This window comes from Wyeomyia smithii, chromosome 2 (genome assembly GCF_029784165.1).
Source record: "Wyeomyia smithii strain HCP4-BCI-WySm-NY-G18 chromosome 2, ASM2978416v1, whole genome shotgun sequence".
Classification (NCBI taxonomy): domain Eukaryota; kingdom Metazoa; phylum Arthropoda; class Insecta; order Diptera; family Culicidae; genus Wyeomyia; species Wyeomyia smithii.
In genome coordinates this window covers 100,574,011-100,599,405 of record NC_073695.1, presented here as the reverse complement: position 1 = coordinate 100,599,405, position 25,395 = coordinate 100,574,011, and the positions used below count along the sequence as shown (strand labels likewise).

The 25,395-nt window shown below is 39.1% G+C and overlaps 1 protein-coding gene across 1 annotated transcript in view; it reads right to left on the bottom strand.

Annotated features, from left to right (window-relative positions):
• The window catches only part of LOC129723839 (protein still life, isoform SIF type 1), a 431,180-nt gene that overhangs the window by 5,465 nt on the left and 400,320 nt on the right, over window positions 1-25,395 (bottom strand). Inside the window, exons 17-33 of the mRNA XM_055678300.1 lie at window positions 22,357-22,502; window positions 21,879-22,290; window positions 21,625-21,807; window positions 21,132-21,560; window positions 20,885-21,071; window positions 20,703-20,817; window positions 20,490-20,641; window positions 20,024-20,346; window positions 19,767-19,961; window positions 19,600-19,708; window positions 19,221-19,538; window positions 18,987-19,144; window positions 18,734-18,921; window positions 17,698-17,869; window positions 17,456-17,642; window positions 17,242-17,395; window positions 17,077-17,180 (exon numbers count right to left, since the gene is read on the bottom strand). Coding sequence (XP_055534275.1) covers window positions 17,077-17,180; window positions 17,242-17,395; window positions 17,456-17,642; window positions 17,698-17,869; window positions 18,734-18,921; window positions 18,987-19,144; window positions 19,221-19,538; window positions 19,600-19,708; window positions 19,767-19,961; window positions 20,024-20,346; window positions 20,490-20,641; window positions 20,703-20,817; window positions 20,885-21,071; window positions 21,132-21,560; window positions 21,625-21,807; window positions 21,879-22,290; window positions 22,357-22,502 — 3,532 coding nt within the window. The remainder of the gene's footprint in view (window positions 1-17,076; window positions 17,181-17,241; window positions 17,396-17,455; window positions 17,643-17,697; window positions 17,870-18,733; window positions 18,922-18,986; window positions 19,145-19,220; window positions 19,539-19,599; window positions 19,709-19,766; window positions 19,962-20,023; window positions 20,347-20,489; window positions 20,642-20,702; window positions 20,818-20,884; window positions 21,072-21,131; window positions 21,561-21,624; window positions 21,808-21,878; window positions 22,291-22,356; window positions 22,503-25,395) is intronic.

Sequence of the window (25,395 nt, the reverse complement as noted above, 5' to 3'; positions counted from 1 at the left end):
TGGAAAACAAAAACCAAAAAAGGTGTGTTAACCATTCGACACTTTGCACTAATTACCGGGTAAGCCCATTTCGAGGAGGTTTTCGACTAGAACGCGCTTTCATCTTGTTACTACTTAGTGAGAGTTGGGGTAAAGAGAGCATTCAATATCCTTTCTGTTCCGCTGGAAGGCAACGCAAGCGAACTTAATGTTTCCTAAGATTAAGTTAAGGTATGCCTTAAAATTGCATGAATGTCATACAATGTTGTTTCGCAATGAATGTACTACAGGTTCAGAGTTTTTGTTCTTCTACTATATGAATTACTAAGAAAACGGTATACAATGTGCTGTACGATACGTGTTACGATTAGATCGAATACAAAATGTGAAAGTATGAAAAATCACGAACGATTTTAAAAAGGTGCTTCATCTTTGCTTTATCATTTAATTTTGCCATACCCGCTTCTCTGGTTGAAAATGGAAGAGTTTTTCCTGGGAACACAAAATATAGCTCAAAAATGTATCTAGATAGCGCTCTTTTACTCCCGTTTCACTCTCTGACTTTTAAATATAGGCTTCGTTTCGGTGCTTACGAGTAGAAATATTACATCCTTTTTCGCTAAGTGGCATCCATTGCCAAAAATAACACTTTGATCTCTTTACTAATATCACCAAATTAAGGATTGTTTACGGATGAAGTTTGAAATATATTCATTTTTTTTTCTGTTCAATGTTAATGTTCTGTTACTTCGGTATAAACAACGAACTTCTTCGTTCATGATTTCGTGCTTCCGCTGTCTATCAAATTCAATATAGATCTATAATCAGTTATGTCTGTTTAAAATCGGTAATAATATACTAGTAATATAAGAACGTTGCTTATACGTTAATTGGCACAAAATCACAACTTTTATATAAAATATTGTTTATATTTTTTTTTGTATTATATTTTTCTCTCTCTGCGCTCCAACTTTAACATCTATGATACAGCTCCGTAGCATCCATTTGAGAAAAGTAAAGTGAAGAAACTATTTGTCAAAGGTCAGGTGTCATTCGTAGCTTCTGTATATCGCTGTCTTGGAGTTTAAACTGTTTGCTAGTAAAGTAAAAGTCGCTGGCGAAGAATCAACCAGAATCATGAGTTGAGTTCTGATGATAACACTAGCGGTAATGGAAGTAATAGTAATGGTAGTAGTAGTAGTAGTAGTAGTGGTAGTAGTAGTAGTAGTAGTAGCAGTATTTGTGTAGTAGGGTTATTGACTATCATTAAGTATCAACATCTGCCCTAGCATAAATCCATCCGTCTGTGGCCGATTTGGTAGTTTATGAGGAAAACATTTCATTCGTTCAAGTTTGTTTATCTAGGCTGCTGTATTTATTTTTTTTCAATATGCGATAAACTCACCTGTATCAATTGTTAGTTAATAGATTTTGTTTGTTTGTTTGCATTTTCTTTCTTTTCTATGTATTATATGAGGAAGGTATTTGTTTGTCGGTTGCAGGATCTATATAAATGTTGTATAGTGTTCAATAATCTGAGTACTGGTTTGTATTTTCTGTTGAATGTATATTTCATTGACCATCTGTTTTGTTTCTATTAGTAAATTGTTTATATAAGACATTAATACATGTTAGTTTTGCGTTTGCTGTTTGGTTGACTATGTTTACTACATGTTAAATGTTATGCACGAGTATTTGTGATTCACTAATCTCTGTATATTCAATAGGTTCTGTTTCCGGGGGTTGTGTTAGCCATTGTCAAGAGTTTGTAACCGTTTCGTTGTAGGTAAGGTTGCAATCCAGAGTTGGAAACGTTATACCCCGTTCACACTACACCGCATATCACCTGATTTCAGGTGATTCGTGCTATCGAGGCCATATCACCATCCATATTACCTGATTTCCCATACAACCGAGCTGTCATCGGATATCACCTCGGCTACATGATATTGCGGATATCATGTTCGAAAACCAATAAAAACCAGATATGCAGCAGTTGGCAACCCGGCCAAAAGACATTTGACGCAACCTTACAAGTTTCGCAATTCGCGTTGCATGCGAGTGAGAAGGAAGAAAATACTTTTGTGTTTTTTATCCCGCACATTTTGACAACTTCATAGGAGAGTTCGCGTTGGCGCGAGCCAATTAGCTGGCATCTCTTTTTTATTGCATTGCTCTTGTTGTCTTGTTTTTGGTTTGACCTGTTTTTGTTTTCTTCTCTTTTCGATTACCAATGCAAATGGCCCTGACGACTCTGTTGATATCGGTTTGGTTTTTACTTGCGAAAGTGAAGAGGGAAATATTTTTGCTTTTGTTTCCACACATAAATTGACAATTGCAAATAAGAATTCGCATAGGTGCGAACAGCCTTAAAAATCTCTTTTACTTGTGTCAGGGCCAAATGTCAAACCATATCATCTGACTGTAGTGTGAACACCTGAAGCGATATCCGATATCATCTGGCGATATCAGGTGATATGCGGCGTAGTCTGAACAAGGCATTAGGCGCATCATTTATTGGTATTAACCCGTAAAGACCCGGGACGGAACTTGTTTCTTGAAAATGCTCGTTCTCAGCACTGGAACGGCCGATTTGGGAAAACTTAGAATTTTATTCAAGGAGAATATTAGCTCTAAGTTTTGGTAAAGGTGCCATCCCTCTGGACCCCTCCCCGTTTTTGTGAGACGCAAATATGTCTGTGTTTTTTTTCTAACTTTTCAAACAGATTGAGCAAACACTGGAAATTTTCATATGTATCAATTGCTCCATGTATCAAATCATGTCAGGTGGATGAAATATGGTATGTAAGAGTGAATTTTGGAGTTTCCAAATTATTTCAGTACAAAATCACAAAACTACGTTTTTTTATAAAAATTTAAACAACAAACCCGTTTTTTAGATTTCAAGCTCTACATTTTTGCGGTAAGGTCTCCTGAATCCATACGCGATGAAATATTTATTTTAACATGCAAACATAGTAAGTACGTATTTTCATGGAAACCTGATTTTCTCAGTCTCCCACGGTAGGTTTCAACTTAGCTCTTCAATTTTCAAGCTCTATATTTTAAGAGTAACGTCTTCTGAATCCAAAGAAAGATTTTTTCTAGCATGCACAGATTTGGAGAAAATCAAGTTTTCATAGGAACTCGTACTTTAGTGAATTCAAACTCATTTTTCTCTAAATCTGTGCATGCTAGAATAGCTTAGAGCAACTATTCTTCTTGAATAAAATTCCAAGTTTTCCCAAATCGGCCGTTCCAGTGCTGAGAACGAGCATTGTCAAAAAACAAGTTCCGTCCCGGGTCTTTACGGGTTAACTTGAAGAAAACAAAGCTATACATGGTTGAGTTGACATCAACTTGCTAAAAACTTCTATCGTACATTCAACAGTGGTGCTTATTACGGGAGTCACTTCACGATGCAATCCGAGTGAAGTGAATTTTACATGTGCCGTATTACGGAACACACGTTAGTGAAAAAAACGTCGCGAAGTGACACCTGCCTCGAAATCTGTGTTATTATGAGAGTCATAACACTAAAGTGAAAATGGAAAAAGCGACGTTTCCATGGAATTATTTCACGACCATTTTGAAAAATGATACCTGTATTATAATGGATGATTAGACCTACGTGAAACTGGACTGTAAAACTTTGCCAATACCACAGTTCTACGGGGTACGGGAAAAAAACCCTTGAGAGAGAAGACGTCTATTTACACCCAGAAAATTAGGAAAAAAGGCTATAATATGGCAAGCAATATTTAAGTGTGGTAAATTTTCGCAGCCCTTCGTTACAACTGATACTGTGAACACTGAAACATGCATTAAAGAATGCTTGTGAAAGAAATTGCTGCCCCTGATTCGTCATCATGCAGGCTCAGTAGTGTTTAGGCCTGATTTGACATCCTGCCACTATGGGAAAGTCACTCAGATGTGGTTTGAGGACAACGAGGTCACTTTTGTGCCAAAGCACATGAATCCACCAAATTTCTTGGAAAAACGCTCAATTGAGACATTTACAATAGAAAAATTGAAAAAGGCCTGGACCAAGTGGCCACTTCGAAAGAGTGTCTGTGTAGAACCTTATGAAGGCCATCAGAGGAAACAGTCCGCCATATTGGATACAGTAAATGATGAGAAACAGCATAGAGCAGTAAAGTGCTGTTTCGATTTTATCGCGGTCAAAAAAATACTTTTCAGTGAATCTAGCGAGACTGTGGATTTGGGGAAACGATGGAGGTTAGTATTTTTTTTAACAGCATGGAAATCTAACAAAAAAATCTGATTTTTATCATTTCATCAAGCCCAACGTTTCGTTGGATTCAGGGGAGGATGTTTTTTTGACCGTGATAAAATTGAAACGGCACTGCATTTGTAAAAGACTGTATTAAAGAAAATGTTTGCATAATCAAAGTTGAACTCAGTAATCAAAATACCCATTATTCAGTTATTTGAAAGTGTGCCCATACTTTCTGGTACGGTCTATAAACTAGGAGTTTATAGAATCACTATTCCAAATCTCGAAGTTTCCGGGTCTGAAGGGTTTTTTTCGGGCAATTTTCCGGCTTTTTGCCTTTCTCCTAGAAAGGTATAGCAATCACTTGCAAAACCGAAAGTATAAAAGTGCTCCAAAGGGCCGAATGGCATATATCACTCGACTCAGCTCGACAAGCTGAGCATTTTCTGTCTGTGTGTGTGTGTGTGTGTGTGTATGTGTGTGTATGTGTGTGTGTGTGTATGTGCAGATTTTTATTCTCACTCACTTTTCTCAGAGATGGCTGGACCGATTTTCATGAAATCAATTGCAAATGAAAGGTCTTGTTGCCCCATAAGACCCTATTAAATTTTATTGTAATCGGATTTTCAGTTTAGAGGTGATGTTCAAAAATGTGAAAATCATGAAACATCAATATCTCAGAAACTACACAATCGATTTTAACAAAATTGGTCTTAAATAAACGGGCTACATAGAAAACCTTTTAGTTTTGAATTTCATAAAGATTGAACTTGTGGTTCAAAAGTAATGAAAAGAAACGTGTTCTGAAGACTGTTTAATCTCACTCATGTTTCTCAGAGATGGCTGTACCGATTTTCATAGAATCAGTGTCAAATGGAAGGTCTAGTTGCTTCATAAGACCCTATTGATTTGTTTTGCAATCGGACTATTACTTTGCCTGTTATGTTTAAAAATGTGAAATCCAACTATGCAAAGGAACATATTCCGAAGACTACTTGGACTCACTCACTTTTCTCAGAGATGGCCGACCCGATTTCCACAAAATTAGTGTCAAATGAATGGTCTAGCTGCCTCAGAAGACCCTATTGAATTTTACTGTAATCAGACTGTAACTTCGTCTGTAATGTACCGAAATGTGAAAATCACGAAACTTCATTATCTCAGAAACTACACAACCGATTTGATTATTAATATCAGATGAGTGGGCTAGTTAAGGGTTAACTGATGAGTTATGATTGAAAACGTGGTTTCAAAGTTTGGCTGCCCTACACGTTCCCATTTCATTTGATTATAATCGAACTTAAGCAAAAGTTATGTATTAAATTGTTAATAAAACAACGAAAGTCTATTATCTCAAAGATTACATGACTTATTTGAAAATAACTAGTGTCATATGAACGAGTCATCTCTCAAACTTACAAATAACAAACTTCATAACAATTTGATATGTGGCTCAAAAGTTATGGAAAGAAGAGAAATTCGAAGACTATTTTAAACTATACCTGCTTTGATCGATATATGTGGCCTCAACATAAATTAAATGTGGTATTGTACTATTTGAACGTTCCAAGTTCATTGATTCCTTGCAATGTGTTTAAAGTCTGCAAATGCACGACGAATCGGTCATAGGATATGAACAAAGTCAAATAACAAACCGTTTGAAATGATTGGTTTTATCGAAATGACAATATCCTAAACTTTTGGCTTCTGTACATCGCCTTAATTCTGAATATATTCATATTGGGTGGTATTCTGTCATTTTCAGCTGACTTTCTGGCATCAATCTAACACCGGGAGGTATTTTTGGTGATTTTCCAGAAACTAAAAGTGGTCGTCTTTAAATTCTAAATGGTGTCCAGGGTCAATGTTTGGTTTCTATGCATCATCACGTTTACGGAAATATCCATATTGAGTATTATTCGGTCATTTCCGACTGTTGCCTATAAGTTGCCATTTAGCAATTCAAAATGGTGCCTGAGGTCAATTGTTAGCTCCTTGCATCATTCTGGTTCCAGAGATACTCATATTGGATAGTATTTGTTTATTTTAGGCTGTTTTTCACGAGCCGGTAGTCGCCATCTTGGATTTCAAAATTGTATTTAGAACACTGGTTAAAGAATAAGTCATATTGGGTGATATTTTTTCACTTTGGACTGTTTTTCAGAAGCCGAAAGTCGTCATTTTGGACTTTAAAATTGCCTGTGAAATCAATTTCTGTCATCTGGGCGTAATTCTGGTTCCGAAAACATTCATATTGAATGGTATTTGGTCATTTCCGGCTGTTTGCCAGACACCGGAAGTCACCATCTTAAAATTCAAGATTGTGTCTGTGATAAATTTTTAGCTTCTGTGCATCTTTCTGGTTCCAGAAATACTAATATTCAATGGGAATCGTCCATTTCAGGGTGTTTTCCAGAAACCGGAAGTTGCCGGAAGTTCCAGAAACCGGAAGATTTGTGGCTCCAGTGCATCATTACGGTTCCGGAAATACCCATATTGGATGGTATTTGGTCATTTGCCGCTGTTTTTCCGACACTGGAAGTCGCCATTTTGGATTTAATAATGGCATTTGGAGACAATTTCTGGATTTTGAACGGCATACTGGTTAAAGAAAAACTAATTGGGTGGTATTTGGTCATTTTCAGCTGTTTTCAGCAACCGGAAGTCGCCATCTTAGAATTTAAAATGCTATCTGTGGTCGATTCTAGCTCCTGTGTATTATTCAAGATCCGGATATTATTATATTGGGTGGAAATCGGCCATTTTTGGCTGTTTTCCAGAAACCGGAAGTTGCCATCTTACAATCCAAAATGTTGTCTGAGGTCTATTATGGAACATATCTGTTACCACTAAAAACATTCACCTGCCAATATGGTTCCATTCAGTTGATTAGTTCGCGAGATGTGCAGAAATTTGTGAAGAAACAAGTACTTCCAGAAGAGGGAGGGGCGTAAACCATTATGGACATATTTGTTACCTCTAAAAACATTCACATACCAAATTTGGTTGTATTTTCTTGATAGGTTCTTGAGCTGTGCGAAATTTGTGTTTCATTTTCATGGGATCCCTCCCTTATAGAAGAGGGAGTCGGGTGTCAAACCATTATGTACATATTTGTTACCACTAAAAACATTTACCTGCCAAATTTTGTTCCATTTGGTTGATTAGTTCTCGAGATGTGCACAAATTTGTGTTTCATCCAACTATTATGGACATATTAGTTACCCCTTAAAACATCCACATGCCAAATTCGGTTTCATTTGCTTGGTTTGTTCTTGAGTTGTGCAGAAATTTATGTTTCATTTGTATTGGACCCCTCCTTTCCAGAACAGGGAGGGGTCTCAAACTATCATAGGAACCTTTATCGGCACCAAAAACCCCTACATACAAATTTTCACGTCGATCGGTTCGGTAGTTTTCGGGCCTATATGGATCAGACAGACAGACAGACTTGACTGCATTTTTATATGTAAAGATTACAACATCAATATTTTAGAACCTAAAGAGTGAATATACATTTATCGGATTGATGCGTTCATGTAAATCTGTTTTTACAAATAAAAAATTGAATGAGAAAGGCTGGGTCTGACCGCTAGGTGGATTAATTTAGGTTTTTTATATAACATAATGCATTTTAGACTTAAATTATTTAGTACATTTACGTTACATGAATTGTGTCTCTCGAGTTAAAATTTCTAACTCAAATGAACCTTGTTTTAAGAAGTAATATCCACCAAAAAATTTTTTTCTTGTAATTTTTTTATTGCTTTAAACGCCAACCGCGTCAAAGTCGTTGAGCGTCGCATGTCTGATATCGCGAAAGAGGCTAGGCGCAGCCTTACATCAGATAACAAAAAGGAACAAGAGGAAAATAAAGCCCAGGAATGACAACTTTACGGCGCAGGGATAGCTGACTGAAGATACAAAAAATATTAGGGGCTTTATTATTGCGATTGTTGAGATTTATAGCATTTTGAAACTTTAAAGGTGTTTTTCTCAAAACCATGTTTTCAAAATCGGCGAGCAGTAGAACTGAAAAAGTTTACATTCGATTGACTTGAAATTTTAACTGTAGCGTGTGAAGTACACACGATTCTAGTGATTGATTAACAACAACAAAAGTGATAAACAATCAAAGTCGATTTTTTTTTGTCGAAAATCAATTTTTTTTCCAAACCGTCGCCATTTCGCGAAGAAAAATTCTAAAAATATAATCAAGTGTACTTCACTAGCGATACTTATGTAGATAATAAAAAAAAAATTTTTTTGGTTATAGGTAAAGTTGGGCACGACTTCTACAGCTTGCCGCGGAAGAACTTAAAAAAAAAGGTTCACGGCAATCGCTGCACAGCCGCCATTTTGTAAAAAAGTAGCAATATTTTTTCCATTCTCCAAGAGTTGCCTAAATCAACGATATATTATTTATATACCTTACATCTCAAATATCCTTGAGAAAAATTCATGAAAAAAGCCTTGTTTTTTTGAGCATTTGGTGGATATTACCTATTAATTTGTGTGTAAACTTTTTTGCTATTGAAAAAATAACATTCAGAAATCATCATTCCGAAAATTAATTTTTAATTACCAACAATAAAATTGGATCATTTTCAATTATGTTCTGGAACTTTGGAATAATTGGATCTTCAATAACAGTGAACCCACTTTTAACTGTTCTGCACACCTTATTTATCTCGGCAAACTTCCCAACTGCTGATCGAGCTCGGCAAAGTTTTTTAACAATTATCAGCAATATATTTTGACGAACATTCAGCAAATATATCGATGTACCGTAAACCAGCGAGTATTGACATTTCGTTTGCCGAAGTTCATGAAAACTCTGCCGAAAACATGTAGAACATTTCGCTGAATTTATCAGCTGTTGAGATCTCGGCAATGAAATCTAAGTGTGTGGTTCTTCTTACAGCTGGTCCTGGGCAATTCACTTTATTGAATTAAAGTGAATTGGTTTTTTAATTTGGTTTTTTAATTTTTCCATTCAATCATCATGTTCTGTTGAATATTCGGGCGAATATTCGGCTGAACAGACAGCCGAATATTCAACAAAAAATGATGATAAGATGAAAAAAAAAACCAAATTTTTCTTGACTTAAAGTGAATTACCCTAGACAAGTTCGAGTTCAAACCAGTATTCGGTAAGGTAAAAATTCGGTACTTTCCACAAAAAAAAACTTTCCCAGTCATTACTCGGTGCAACACTAGTTCTCAGTTTGACACATGCACGTACGCTAGCGCTGCTGTCGAAATACAGGCGCAGCGCGAACACGGCAACAGATAATGCTGTTGTGACTTACTGTTATCATCCAGCCAGAATTGTTAGTTCATATAATATTGGTAACTCTGAGCAATTGATAAGTAGGTGGAACGCCTAAAGCAAAATTATCATCTCAAAAACAGTTTATTTATCGAAGTAAGCAAGCTGATTGGTCGATAACTTGAAACCTAGGCTGGATTCTTATCCGGTTATAAAATAGGAATGATTTTTGGATTTTTCCGTAATTTGGAAAAAAATGCAATTTTGAAACAGCTATTGAAAATTCAATTCTACTCTCAGGAAGATGTTTGATTAATATGCTAAAGATCCTATCGTTACCAGGTGCATTTAATTTTTTGACATTTTCAATAATTGATTTAAGGCGTCGTTCACGAATTACGTAACACTAAAAATCTAGATTTCAGACCCCCTCCCCCCAAATGTAACCATAGGTAACGTTCGACATGACCCCCCCCCCTAAAATTACGTAACGCTGACCTGCCCGACCCCCCTCCGAAATTTTCAATTCAGAACAAACATCACAGTTACGTAACTGTCTCCACCAAAAAAATTCAAATTTGAGTTATGAACACTCTCAAACTTTCAGCCTTTTATTCATTGGATGCAAAAAAAAATATCAGCATCTATTTTAACTGGAATAGGCTTTGAAGGTTTCTTAAGAATTTTCGACAGCTCCCAAAATGGTTTTGAATATGGTTTTAGTTATTAACTTTAGTCACAAAATTTTGAATTCTTAGCAGAGTAAATCTATGTTTAACTCTTTTCGACCGGGCCCATATAATTGCGTAGGTAGAAGGTGACTTAAACAAAACCTTCTCTCTCGCTCTTTGAACGTCCTATTCATTGTTTTATTGTTCACAACGCTAGTGTCAGCATCGCAGCCACTACGAAAAATAAGAAACCGGATCAAGCAAGTGTTTTTAAATAGGAATTGCTTCGATTTAGGTTTTGTTATTCGTCATTTTTTACCTACACAATTGTGTGGGCTCGGTCGAAAAGGGTTAATCTTTTTCTGTAAATTTTTATAAATAGTATTGAAAACAAGGTCTCGAGAACGTTGATGTTGACGTCTGCGAATATTTGTCAAACGAATTAGAAGCTGAAATTCACTTGAGCCTTTGGAACAGAGTCATTTCTGGCATCAGAAATTGCACATTTTATTGCTTCCAAAACGGATTCAATATTCACTTTGTTTTGCAAACCGAATAGAATTACTAGCTGTCCCTGCAAACTTCGTCCCGCCTATTTTTAGTTTAATTCAATAATTTTCAACATTCCAAATTTATTGATTTCTTGCGATTTGTTTATATCGTTTGAAATTATTGGTTTTATCGGAATGACAACATCCTCGTTTTCTGCCTTTAGTACATCACCTCTCCGGAAATACTCATATTGGGTGGTATTCAGTTATTTTCGTTGTTTTTCAAAAACTGAAAGTGGTCATCTTCGAATTCAAGATGGGGTCAATGCTTGGCTTCTATACATCATTTCGATTACGGAAATATTCATATGTAGTAGTATCTGGCTGTTTTCCAGAAGTTGCCCTCTTACAATTCAAAATGGTGCCTGAGGTCAATTTTTAGCTCCATGCATAATTCTGGTTAAAGAAACACTCATATTGGGTGGTATTTGGTCACTTTAGGCTATTTTTCAGAAACCGGAAGTCACAATCCTGGATTTCAAAATGGCATTTGGAGACAATTTCTGGCCCCTGAGCGTCATTATGGTTCAAGAAACACCCATAACAGGTATTATTTAGTGATATTCGGCTGTTTTCCAGAAACCGGAAGTCACCATCTTAGAATTCAAAATGGTGTCTGTGGTCGAATCTAGCTTCTGTGTATCATTCTGGTATCGAAGCATCTCATATTGGATGGAAGCCGGCCACTTTTGGCTGTTTTTCATAGAGCGGAAGTCGCCATCTTGGATTTCAAAATTGTATTTGGAGACAATTTCTGGCCCCTGAGCATCATTCTGGTTAAAGAAACACTCATATTTGGTTATTTTTGGGTCATTTTCGGAAGTTTTCCAGTCACCAAAAGTTGCCATTTCACAACACAAAATGCTGTCGGAGGTCGATTTGTGGTTTCAATGCATCATCACGATTTCGCAAATACCCATATTGGGTGGTATTTTGGCATATCTCGCTGTTTTTCAGAAACCGTAAGTCGCCATCTTAGATTTTAAAATGGCATTTGGAGACAATTTCTGGCTTCTGAACGTCATTCTGGTTAAAAAAAAACACCCATATTAGGTGGTATTTGGTCATTTTCGGCAGTTTTCCAGTCACCGGAAATCGCCATTTCACAACTCAAAATGTTGTCGGAGGTCGATTTGTGGTTTCAGTGTATCATCAAGATTTCGGAAATACCCATATTGGGTGGTAATTGGTCATATCCCGCTGTTTTTCAGAAACCGGAAGTCACCACCATGATTTGAAAATGATATTTGGAGACATTTTACGGATAGAAACCTCAACATATCAAATTTGGTTCCATTTGCTTGATTATTTCTCGAGATGTGCAGAAATTTGTGTGGAACCCCTCCTTTCAGTAGAAGGAGGGGTGTCGAAACATTATGAACATATTTGTTACCTCTAAAAACATTTACATGCCAAATTTGGTTCTATTTGGTGGATTGGTTCTCGAGCTGTGCGAAATTTGCGTTTCTTTTGTATGGGACCTTCCCCCTTTAAAAGGGGGAGGGGCGTCAATTTGTTATGGATATATTTGATACCCCTAAAAACATCCACCTTCCCAATTTGTTAGTTTTCGAGATGTGCATGACTTTATGTTTCATTTGTATGGAACCCCTCCCTTTCGGAAAAGGGAGGGGTGTCAAACCATTATGGATATATTTGTTACCCCTAAAAACATCCACCTGCCAAATTTGGTTCCATTTGCTTGGTTTGTTTTCGAAATGTGCATGAATTTGTGTTTCATTTGTATGGGATCCCTCCCTTCCAGAAGAGGGAGGGGTCTCGAATTACCTTAGTCTCCTTTCTCGGCCCCTAAAACCCTTATATATAAAATTTAACCCCGATCGGTTCAGTAGTTTCCAAGCCTATATGGAACAGACAGACAGACAGACAGACAGAGCTGCATTTTTATATGTATAGATTCTAACTTTTAGTTTAATATCTTTCCCAATTAGCTTTGGGATACTTAAAAACAGAGTTCATATGGTTTAAAACTGATTCATGTGATATGGAAAAAGTTATTGAGAGATGATCAAAATCAAAATCAGCATGTGTGATCAATTCGCTCTATAGGTACATGACTTCGATCTATTAGCATCAAATCGGTCATAGATGGATTTCTTACAGAAGATAAACGGGTCTATTCGGAAATAGACTAGAATAAATATTGTAAATTATTTCATGATCGGAAACAGCGTTAGAGTCGTTGATTATAAAAAAATGAACGATTTCTGGTGAGATTTTGCAAATCACCTTTTAAATAAATTTTGTGCTCGCGTGTGCATTGGAATGATAAATACGCTGCGGCAATAAATAAAACCCAAAGATCAGTTTGAATTGCCATTCCTAAAGTTTCAATAATTTTCGTCTCAAGATGGGAAAGAGCACAATGTCGATGGATTACAATTCCATGGATTACAACTCCACCGCCGGACCCCTGAATTCTGTCATATCTTTGAACCACGTAATTGGGATCATATTTTAAATTAAAGTTAGGCTTCAAAAAGGTTTCAGTGATACGGGCTCTGTTCGATTTTGGCAACACGTCCAAGTTTAAATTTTTTATGGTGCCTACCGGATTAAAGAGAAAATTCAATAGCCAATTATATACCCAATCCGAACAGTTTTGTCCGCTGTCTACCGGACTGAAGCGAAAATTCAATTCAACGCTTGGATGGTTGTTTGTGGCAACACGTTCTAAGTTTTTATGTTGCCAAAATTAAACCGTACCAAAAACGAAACGTGCCAAAATCGAACGAGGTCTGTAATTACAATGTGTTCATTATTCACTATTAAAAAAGTGAAAAGCTCAACCTCATTGGTTTTCAGTGAACAAGTACTCCAATTTAAAATTATGACTGAATTATTCACAATCATTGTTGAATTTAAAAACAAAAACTAATGTTAAGTGTAAAATTTGTTTCAATTTGAAATGCTTCAAACATGGAATTTGCCTGCAGCTTAGCGTTTATAACATCGAACAGTGCCTGTTGTAAAAAAGAAAGTTTACCCACCGTGATGATTCCCAGGCAGTTGATATTAGAAAATATATTATCGGTAGCGATAGTTACCACAGTAGGTGGAACTTACTCCTTTTTCAAGAAATTAAATTTTGAATGATTTTATTTTTAAGCGTTTTATGCTGCCGGCTTCTTGAACAGGCAGAATATCGTATAGATTCTCACTGCATACGCTAGTGTCAGAAAGAGATGCATCCTTTTTCCTCGGGGATTTTGTTCGTCCTATCATTTTATTTAGCACATCTTGTATTGTGCGTTCGGCTTGCATTCGGATCGCCAGCACACACACTAGCATGCGTCAGTTCCACTTTTACTCAAAAGATTGCGTTGCCAAAACTGTCGCTCAATCACAGGCAGAGTTCCTAGTCTTCTTGATGATGTCTTTCTTCCACCTTGAATAGATGGAGTGCGCTGTTTGATTTGATGCTTGTCATTTGTATGGGATCGATCCAGAGATGCCAGTCTTCTTGATATGATGTTTTTGCTTTTATGCTTGCTATGAAAAAAGAACGTATTGCTATTGTGAAAAAAGGGCAATGGTGCCAGTTTTGTTGCAGTCCATTCCGTAGGTTTGTCGATTGAACTCAAAAAAGTGGATTCCAACTGTTACCTTCGATCGGTTACTACCGTTGACGAAGCGTTTCGGTGTTAATTTCTAAACAAGCTTCTGTCGTCCATTTTCTTCCTTTCAACACTCAATGAGACCATACTGTCTTAAGGAACAAACTTTACAGAGAACAGTCATCAATTAGCATTCTGTTGAAAGAAATCGAACAACCGAAGTCTGCTCGCGGAGTTCGTTGATGTTTTACCCGATACATTTTTGATTATGCTTACTTTTGATTTTGCTGCTACGAAGCCTGCTATTTTCATCATTGTTTGCAGAGGTTTTAAACTTTGATTTATCGTTTATGTGGTCAGGTTTGTTACTATTGTTTTGATTAATATGCCTTTTTATGTATCCATATAGTTTGACTGTATTTGGAAGTTGTATATGTGTAAAACGGTTAAACATTTTCCTGCTAGGACATCTATCGTTTGTTATAAATGGTTATTTTTTTTCTCTGTTAGCTTTCTGTGTTTTGGTATTTGGTTATATAGATTTCCTCTCGTCGGTGCTGCTGACTGCCAGTAATTTCTTGTCTTTTCATTGGTTAACGAAACTTAGGTCATTGGAAGGCTGTTACAAATCAGGTAAGGAATTGCTGTGCAGTCAGCGGTCGATGTTCACGGAGTATTCGTACCCTGAATATTGCTTTTCATATGAATGGATAGTATCGTAGCGAAAACAATCGTGAAAGGTAGGAAAACTGAATAACATACAAGAAACCAAATTTATCCTAGACATGGATTTCATCGTGATCGAACGAACTTTGCTTGTCGAAGCTGGCTTGGTGGTACAGCTTGGCACGGTTGGAAGATTTCTTCCGCGCACGACTTTGCCGTGCGCGGGCTTTTTGTTATGGAGGTTTCATGTCTTGCATGATGCACTCCATACAAGAAGCGTAAATCGGTTGATGATGCTGGACTGGCTGCGGTGGGAGGGGTAGAGGCTTGCGTTGCTGAGGATGATGGTCGTGGTCGATACGAGCATAGTGGAGGTTAGGGCTTTGATTGCATTCGAGGAAGGAGGAACTGTCGACCGATCGGGATGAGGTGAGCCGATACATTCGTTGAGGTGATGAGCTGCGACTGTAGCTTTTCGGAGGGGCAATGGTACCCCGCTTATGTTGACGGTCTGGGGAGGGAACACGACTGTAGAAACGTTGTGGCGATACTCCGCCCCGACTTTGTTTTGGTGGGGAATATCCGCGATTGCTACGTGGTTGCGGAGAAAGGCCGCGTGAGTAGCGTTGCGGTGACGGGCCCCGACTGTAGCTTTGTTGAGGTGAGAGACCTCGAGCATAATGTTGGGGAGGTGATTGACTCCTATAGTAACCTCTAGGTGGTGAAGGACCTCGAGCGTGACTTCTCTGAGGAGAAGAGCCGTAGGTTCTAGGTGGAGATGCTCCACGACTGTAGCTAGTACGTTGCGGTGAAGTACTTCGGCTGTAGTTACGCTGTGGAGATGGCCCACGGCTGAAGGAACTCTGGGGGGAAATTCCCTTGAAGGAAGACTGGGGGGAAACTGACAAGCCACGGGTTATGGAAGTTTGAGGAGAGAGACCGCGTGCATAGTAGCGCGTTGGAGAGGGATCCCGACTGTATAGGTTTGCTGGCGAGCTGCTGCGACTGATGGATTTACTCCGTTCGGAGGATAGACTGTACCGTTTCTTACTTTCTATGGAAGACGTTTCGAAGCTGGTATTGGGTGAGTATTGGGAGCCGTATGCATCGTATGCTTCGACTGATTTCTTTCTTTCTGCACTGCCGACCGATACACTCCGTTTAGCCCGTCGGTGTTTTTCTTCCTTCACATTCTGGTAGATATGCGGGTAGTCTTTTTCAACGCCCAGATACTCACTGGACATGGACAGGTAGCAGCGGTTTGAGCTCTGGTACTGTTCATAATCTGATGACAGGTTGGGGTCTGTTTTGGATGTGGTACTATCGGAACTCTCGGAAGGTTTGCCGATACTGGGACTGGCGGGACGTTTGAGGATACCGCTAACGACATTTCCATTGGCGACAAGTTTCTTCTTTAGGATCCCCTCACCGGCTTTCTTGTTCGGATTTGGACTTGAGGATCGTCTGGCACGGTCTGGGCTTTTTTCGATTCTCACGTTTCGTTCGATGTCGATGCTGTTTCTAGGGGATTTAATTTTTATTATTTTTATTGGACTCTTTTCCCGTTCAACGGATTTTCCGCGTTTAGGAGATTTAGATTTCTCGATATTTGGATTTGTCGTGTTCTCCGGCGACGAGTTCGCAGAAGAAGCACTCAGCAGGTTGCTTGAATCATTGGTTCTCGTTTCAGGTCTTGGAGAAAAGGTATGTGGCGCGGGAGGAGAAGGTAATAACTCCGGGGAACATTGCTTAGAGTCCTCTTTGGGTGAGGTGATACCGTTTCTGGTTTCGGTAACGGACTCAACCATCTTGGATGGACTTGAACCGCTGCATTGAGACTGTGAGTAGATTGTGGTGACAGTGTGTTGTGTAACAATAGTCGAGCTAGTCGTGGTCGCGGTCGATGTCGGTGTCGTTGTCTGTTTTCCCTGCTCACTCTCAAGATGCTTCTCCCTAAGATCTTCCATGTACTGTACGATATCGGTCTCGATTAGGCTGTCTAAGTTAAGGTTCTTTAGATGCTTATCCATCGCACTGTCATTATCGGTTTGTTTTGACTCAACATCTTTCGCTTCGAATATTTCTATTACATTGGTATCGCTACTAGGAGAAGTTCGCTTACCTAGATCCTTCATCAGCACCGGATGGTACGTGGCCGGTGGGTGCGATGACTGTATTAGGCGTGCCTGGCTGCCATTGCTTCCGACGGACAATGTTGACGTAGTACTAGGAAGCAGTAAGATTAGTATTTCATATTTTTTTTCTTAAAGTGAAATTTTACAGTTACCTCAAGGTCAGATGATTCGGAGTTTTACCCAGGGTGGACTTAGGCTTTACTGTACCATGCTGTGAGTCATCCTCGCCTTCTGATTTTGTCCCAGGATCGGCTTTATCTACTACTTCGCGTTCACTGAGATTTCTTCTGCAGGCAGCAACTTGCTCTGTGAATGAAATTTTCTATAGTATACATTCTAAAAATACAGACGCTGAGCCTTGGTTACCTCCTACATCGCCAACAGTCTTGCTACGCATGCGGAACTGTCCGCTGTACTGCGGTACTGGGGGATCGTCAGCTTCTTGGCTGCCGGATGTTGTGTTGTCGTAGTCGATGTTTCCTGAGGAATGGCGTTGGTTCATTTTAGACTTCTTGGGTTTACCGAGCGTTTGCGAACCTTGCATAATTTGAGGCTACCAGAACGAGAAATAATCAAACTTAGTAATATTACGTATGCAGTCAACTTACCTGTTGCTTGGGACGCTCCAAGGTTTGTGAGTTTCCAGAGGAGCTTCCGATACCGGTCATAGAGCTCATGCTACCGCCCATGCTCTTCAATGAGGGAATCGACATGTTACGAACGCTTTCGCGAATAATTTGCCGAATGGTTTTCAGGAATGCATTGCGGAAATCGCCAGTGCTGTATCAGAAGATATGGGAAAGGTTATTCAGACGTTATATATGCAAGCCTCGTGTCAAACGTCTCACAAAGGGCTGGCTCTTCTTTATAGATAGTAAGACCACAAAAGAAATGGAAAAAAGAGTTGTTTTATCTCAAAATTTCACTGATTTGTTCAAAAGTTATAGAAATATAAGTTTATAAAACGCATTTCTCTATTTCCCTTATTGCTTTTTCTGAATTGTCTTCTAAAAGCTAAATATATTCAAAAAACTTTTTCCAATTTAGAAATAAGTCAGATTTTCTGACTCATGTTATGAAGATAGACTACATATTAGGGGTTTGACGAAAATAAAGTTGTTAACAATCAGTACTGGGAAAAAGTCTAAAGAAATGACCATGTGTTTGCCGTATAACCACCAAGGTTGGTAGAAATAATTAATTTGCTTTACTTTCAGGACAATTAACAGGTCTGAACTATGTAAGCATAGGAAATGCATAATTATTAAGCGCTTACTTTGAACGATTAAATAACAAAATAGTGGCTTCCTTTGGTTGAAATAATCGCCATGCATATGAAGTATGTTATGACGCTAAAGTGAAACAAAAATCGAAGGCGGTAGAAGTGGGAGGCTTCCATCTTGCTACTACTTGCATTTGAAACGAATGAAGCAGATCATATCGCCTGTCTCTTCTATCTTCTATCAACCGGCCTCATCTACCTGCGCTTTCAACGCTGGCGATAAGCCGATTTAAATTAATAGATTTTTTAAAACGTTTCCTCCATCGGAGAAGGAATTATCGGAGCAGTAATCTTACCACACAAAAAAATCGTCGGAACTACGGAGCCGCCGCAAAGCTGAAAAGCGATGGTAAACAACTTACCTATTCGACAGCACGTAAACTTTTTCCGATCTTCGTTGTAATTGTGATCTGAGATGGATCAGCTCCCAGAGGAAGTGCGAGTCCATGTCTTTGGCGGAGGAAGCACGTACTTGTACTTCGGTCACGGGAATCAGCACCTGGTAGCGGATGATTTCCACCTCGTTGGTGGCATTTTTACTCGAGACACCCTGTAAAGAAGCGAAAAACGGAGATATGTTTATTTTGTATGATCATGCCCGAAGAGATGCTATACCATAAGTTTCTTTTTCTGACGCAGTCGCTCCTTACACAGGAAAACTACCGCTGATTTGAATACAAAGCACATGGCGTGAAGTTCGAGTCCCTTTTTGATTTTGCCCAAAAAGTCGGATATATTCAACCACTCGACGCCTCCGTAGTACAACAAATCACCTAAAATGAGTTGGCAAAATAAAATAACATAAATTAGTAAGTGAAACAATGTTTTTTTTTGCGGTTCGGAACCCACCAGGACTAAGATCGATCGGCTGCTTGCAGGACTTCTGATGCTGGCGAAACAGATGATCGAAGATGGCACCGTATTCTTCGTGGATTCGTTGCATTTCGTTGATGTGTTCGGCGACTTTCTCCATGCCCTTTAGCGCCTCGACCAAGTGTAGATGTTCCGCCGCGTTCGGATCTGTAAGATTACGCAGTTGCTGGAGCAATAGGGGATACTTGAGGATTCGTTGAATCGGTTTGATGAGGAATGATTCCAAGGTACTGCTGTGCTGTTGCTTAGGATTGCGTGCCACTAGGAATTCCTGAAGTGCCTGATTACCTTCATCTGCAAGGAGTGAAACACGTTGTAAGACGGCGAAGAAAATCAATCAAGGTGTGACCCTTACTTGGATGTAGAACCTTTTGAGCTTTGCTGTGACTGGCACAGAAGGAAGAGTACAACTTAAAGTGGTTTACGTAGTACAGGAAAGCTGAACCGATAGCAAATAGAACATTCTGGAAGTATCGAAAAATTAGTACCCAAATCAGTTTACTTGCAAATATTTCAATTAACCTTGAATTGACTGGGATGCTCCAACTGATGGAAATCTGGTTCAAGGTCTAGAGCTTCCTCCAAGTTATTCAGGAACTGTCGTTGAAATGTGACTATTTCCTGGATGTTTCCGAATAGAGCCGTGATTTCAGCGTTAGATAGGAATGTTTCACGCTTCAATGGTTCCAAATAGTACTCCAGCAAATTGTTGAGGTGCTATGGAATGTGTGGATAAATGTTTTCAGCACTGTTCAGTGAAGAGTTTAATGGTCACAAACCTTAACGTAGGTCTTCTCCGTGTCGACCAGCTCAAGAATTACTTTGCGAAGTTTCTCCGCGTCGGTGAGTTGGCGCGAGGGAGTTAGCATGGCGTTCGAAACACTCGAAGCAACCGATCCCGTTGGGCTGGATTTGCGAGTCTCTTGTGGTGAACGACAGAATCCGGTGACCTGTTCGGCCGATTTGAGCAAATGTTCTATTTCGAAGCTACTGGTACGCGATGACTGTTTCGAGCGGTCCATGTGTGGATCGTTGGCCGACGGAGCCGGAGAACTTTCGATTTCTGGAGAGTAGATCTCCTTACCTGAAATACACGAACGTCCTTCATTTGCAGAAGAACATAATCGATGGGGGTGTTAAAATGTTTTTTTTTTTTTATTTTGATGAACATCCATAAATTTGATAGAATTTTACGAAATTCAAGAAAATGAGACTGAAAGACCACGATAAAATGACCAAACTTACGCCATCCAGGTGCCGGAACGATTAGCCCGGAAATCATTTCCTCGCTGATAACAGGCGGGTCAGAAGGTGGCGGAGGACATACCAGTGACTCGATGATGTCATCGGTAGAGCGTAGAATTCCCACTAGATCCGGTGGTTCAGTACGTGATGATCTGGAACAAAAATATTATAATATCCTAGCTTTTTGATAAGCGACAGCCAAACAATACGAACCTCATCATCATACATAAGGCCTGTTCTTCCTGGAGGACACTCTCCAAGTACATCATATCAAGATCGGAGACGATCGCGCCGTTTATCACAATAATTTCGTCACCTTTAATAACCCCTATAATAAGCGTAAACATATTAGTCAATGTGGGTTGTGTTTCATAACCGAGAGAGAGGCAGCATACCATTCTGCATAGCCAAGCTCTTATCCTCGACGCGGCTTACGTAGCAGCAGAGTTCATCCTGTCGGTCTGCGTTTTCGATCAGTTCGGCTTCGACCGAGAAACCCCACATCTGCTCCAGTGTAGTTCGTTGTAATTCTACTTGGTACAAAATCTTAGCGCAAACTTCAACCATTTCATGAGTATGTAGCTGTCCATTAAGCAACATTTTGTCAGTATACAAAATTATTTACCGTAGATAGCAACTTACATATGTTTCGATCAGATCATTTCGATGAGGAACAAAGTAGTTGTGATCTTCCATATCGCGGCGTTTCTTGACCCGCACAAAGTGCTCCATCGGATTGAGATTCTTGCGCTGGCAGGCGCTCGCGAGGAATTCCTCCACCGACATACCATCGCGCAGGTATACCGTGGCCAAGGTGTTCTCCGGGAGCGCAACTTTGTACGATTTTTCTGTTTCGTCGCGGTTGCTCATTTGCATCGACCGACGACTCGAGCCACTGTTAGACCGGGAAAGAATGGGTGGACGTCGTTTGGTAGCCCCACGACCCGCTAGAAGATTGTTCAGTAGCGAAGGAGACCGCGCACAGATGAATGCGTGGAACGAGGACACCGTGAAGACGCCCAGTTTGTTTAGTGTGGTTTTCGTCGGGCGTGAGACATGTGTCAGGAGAGACTAGAGGGAAGGGGGATATAGCATATAGTACAGGTTTGTAGAGTTACGTAGCAGGTTCAGTTACCTTAGGATTCGGAAGCTCCCCGTTCTGTAGTGAAGCCATGTAGCAACGCAGTCGGAATTGCTCACAGTGTAGTCGTTCGAGATTCTCTTCCCACTGGAGGATCTGCTGTTGAATTTGGTGACGTGTGTCGGCATCGGTGACCACGCTCTGTTGTAGATCGGCCATATGTTTAAGTTTGTGGTCCTTGAATAGATGGTTTTGTTATGGCATGAACACTAACTAACACACTAAGGGGTTCACAGAAAATAACTTACCGATTCTATTGCTTTTTCTAAACGGAAAATCTCCTCTTGTAATAAGTGTAGTGTACCAGTCTTACCACGATGTCTTGCAAACGCTGCAGCACAGGCACTATGTATACTGTTGACCCAGTTTTCCAGCTCGACCTGACAGGGTGCCTGAAATAGGTACGCGTCGCCGAATGCTGTGCTGAGGCAGAAAATGTAGTCTCTCTTCGGGTGTTCCGGTATTGGCTGCATGATCGCGCCGTCCACGATGATCAGATGCTTCGGAGCGGCTTCGACCGAACGGCCCTCGCGTGAGTCGCACGGATAGAACAACAAGGTGGTACCTTTTAGACAAACCCAGTAGCCCTTCCAGCCGCGCTTGCGGGCTAGCTCGATTTGGTGCTTTTTGCGCAGAAGCCATTTCTTGACCGAGAGGAAACTGTGGAGGTTTTGGGTGTGTTCCTGTACTTCCGCAATGTATGTTTAAAAAGCTAGTATCACTTACCCTGCTTTCCGAACTGCTCCAGTACAGTTAAAAGATGCCGCGGCGGTGCCAGTAGCCTTAGCTTTATAAGGTGAGGCCATTACACTTTCTCCGTCGTCCTCATCTGACACGGCCGTTGTCAAGCTCATGCGATCATCATCGGAAATCTGCGGAATGAAAGAGAAAAATTTTCGATTATAATAGAGCAAACTTGAGATAGTACTAAATTCATTGTAAAATTTGAGATACCAAAGATTACGAAAGATAAATACGAAAGATTTAATTGAATTAATTAATCGCCGAATACCCAGAAATGCAGGAGGCCGCGCTCCCAGAGGTTTTGAATGTTTCATACAACAATATCTACACCAAATCAAGTTTGATGAATCATGATTCATTTGTTGCAGATTTAACAATTAATGTGATTTAAAAACGTGTTCCGCCGAGTAAAAGAGCTGACAGAAAGAAATCAATTTTTCTGAGGTTGGTTTTTGTTTTATCAAAAATGCTACGGAGCACTTGCATTGCAAAAGCTTTGCATCACGCCATTTAGGAACCCCTATTTTAATTAATCACGCGTTTGTAGGTCGCTGATAGATGGCACTATTTAAAGTTTATGTATTCTGCAATATTAAAAAATGGGAAACCAATTTAATTGACCATTGTCTGGTAGAAAATTTTCACAGGTATTCCTATGAGCTGAACGTGCTATTTTGTGGTTATTAGTATTTATTTTTTTTAAATCACGTCTAAGTTTTGAACGAGTTTTATTTTAAAAGGGTGTTGAAGATTACAACTATTTTCAGACTCAGAGCGGTTTGTTTGATCGGTGAGACATCTTCGACAAAGTTGTAGATACTAAACACTGTGAATAAACAGAAAAGTTTTTTTTTTTGAAGAACTTTAACTTTTTTAGTTCTCCAAGCTCAATCAAATATTATTGCTTAGCTAACACTGTGTAGCTTTTGCAGAAAATATTCCCGACTTTTTTTTAAGTGGCTTTGTTTAAATATTTAATTTATGATAGGATTTTTGTGATTTTTCCTAAATTCTTTGTCTGACGGGTTTCTTACTTCTACCGTTTATTTTATGTTTTGTTATATTTATAAAATTATAGTTTTTTCATACATATTTGTAATTAAATAATTTTTTTCCATTATTTCCATATTTACTAGTTTGTGTAATTTTTGTTATTTTTTTAAATTTTATGGCATATTTTACCGTATTTGTCATATTTTATTGTGTGCTTTATGGTTTTTGTTATTCGTTTATTTTTTATCATGTTTGTCAGTCTTGCCATTTATATCACTGTAGTAATTCTGTTTTATTTTTTTAAATGCACATTCGTTATTTTCCTCAAGTTTGTTATTTACGTCATTTTTGCCAGTTCTGTCAATTTTATAATTTTAGATTGTAATATTGGGTTTTATTTACTTCTTCATCATATTTCCTGTATTTTATTAGTTTTTATTATGATAGTACATATATTATTTTTTTTGTAGTTTGATTGTTTTTGTTCCTGCTTTTTATGTTTTTTGTAATTTTGGTCATTTTTGTCGTTTTTATGATTTTTATCTTTTCTGTGATTTGTGTTTGTTTTCTCATTTTTATTGTAGTTGTTATTTTTATTTTTATTGCTGTTGTATTTTTTTTTACTTCTGCCACTTGTATCATATTTGCTTGATAATTTTCGGCATTTCTCTAGGTTTTTAAAATCTAATTTTTTATTTTTTATTTTGACAGATCAGTAATTGTTAAATTTTTGTCATTTTTCCCATTTTGTTTAGTTTTTAGTTTTTTTTTTAATTTTTGAAATATTTGACTAATTTATAATCTTTTCATGTTTGTCAAAGTTGTCGATTCGTTATTCATGCCATCGAACGTAACAAGTAATAATAGGGTAACGCAATATCTGAGGCGGGTGAGGTATGACTTCCCATTTGAGCGTTTCTACAGGGTGTTCAATAAGTTCGAATACAACTTATCATTGTTGCCTAGGTGCGCACCATGTGCAATCGGTGTATTGGTGTTAGCTTTAGCCTCATATATAGGCTTACCAACGCACACGGTGTCGAATTGCTGTCATTTGTTGTTTGTTTAACGCGCACGATGAAGGAGTATCGTGACGTCGTAGTAAAGTTGTTTTCGAGAGGTGAGAGACTTCACTTAATTGCGAAAGCAATTACAATCTATTAATGAAATCAAATTTAAAATATATACCTTTAATAGTGTTGGATGTCACCGTTTGTGACAGAACACAAAAATAAATTCTGAGTAAATATTAGTTAATAATTAACCCATCACAAAACGCCCCCCCTTCCCTATAAAAAAAAGAGGTGAAGGTGAGTGATTTGGCGATATATTCCGGCGGTTGAAATCCCACCGAGTGGAACGGAACTTCGTTCATACCACCATCCGCCTGAGTCGGGAGACGGGCTCGGCCAACGACCGTGTTCGGCAAGTACGCCAGCAGCCATCAAGATGGAAAGGGAGCGAGTTTGTCGAAAATTAACCGCTCGATCCGGAGGACCGCTGCTGACTTGGATGTATCGATCGGGACTGCCCACACCATCATGCCGAAGGACCTGGGATACAAGTCGTACAACAAACGCAAGGTTCACGGGGTAACGGAGGCTACAACGAAGAAGAGGCTGGACAGAGTCAAACTGAAGCACACAGTTCATGTTTTCTGATGAGAAGCTTTTTGTCTTGCAACAGTCGCACAATGTCTAGAATATCAGTCATTTTAGTGAGAGCCGACGTTGGCCAGCATCCTCCCGTACCACATAAATATTCTGCGGCTCCAGAGCACAGTGTCGGTGATGGTCTGGGAGGCCTTATCCCGGCGGGGAAAGCTCCCATTGGAGTTTATCGACAGAACCGTGCAAATCAATAATACGTATTATAAAACCGAGGTTCTGGAGAAGGTTGTGGCCCCAGCACTTGGGGACCTCTACGGGAAGGACCATTACGTCTTTCAACAAGACGGTGCACCGGCCCACAAGGCGCATATCGTCCGAGTGTGGTGCGGTGTGAATTTGACTGATTTTCTTGATAAGA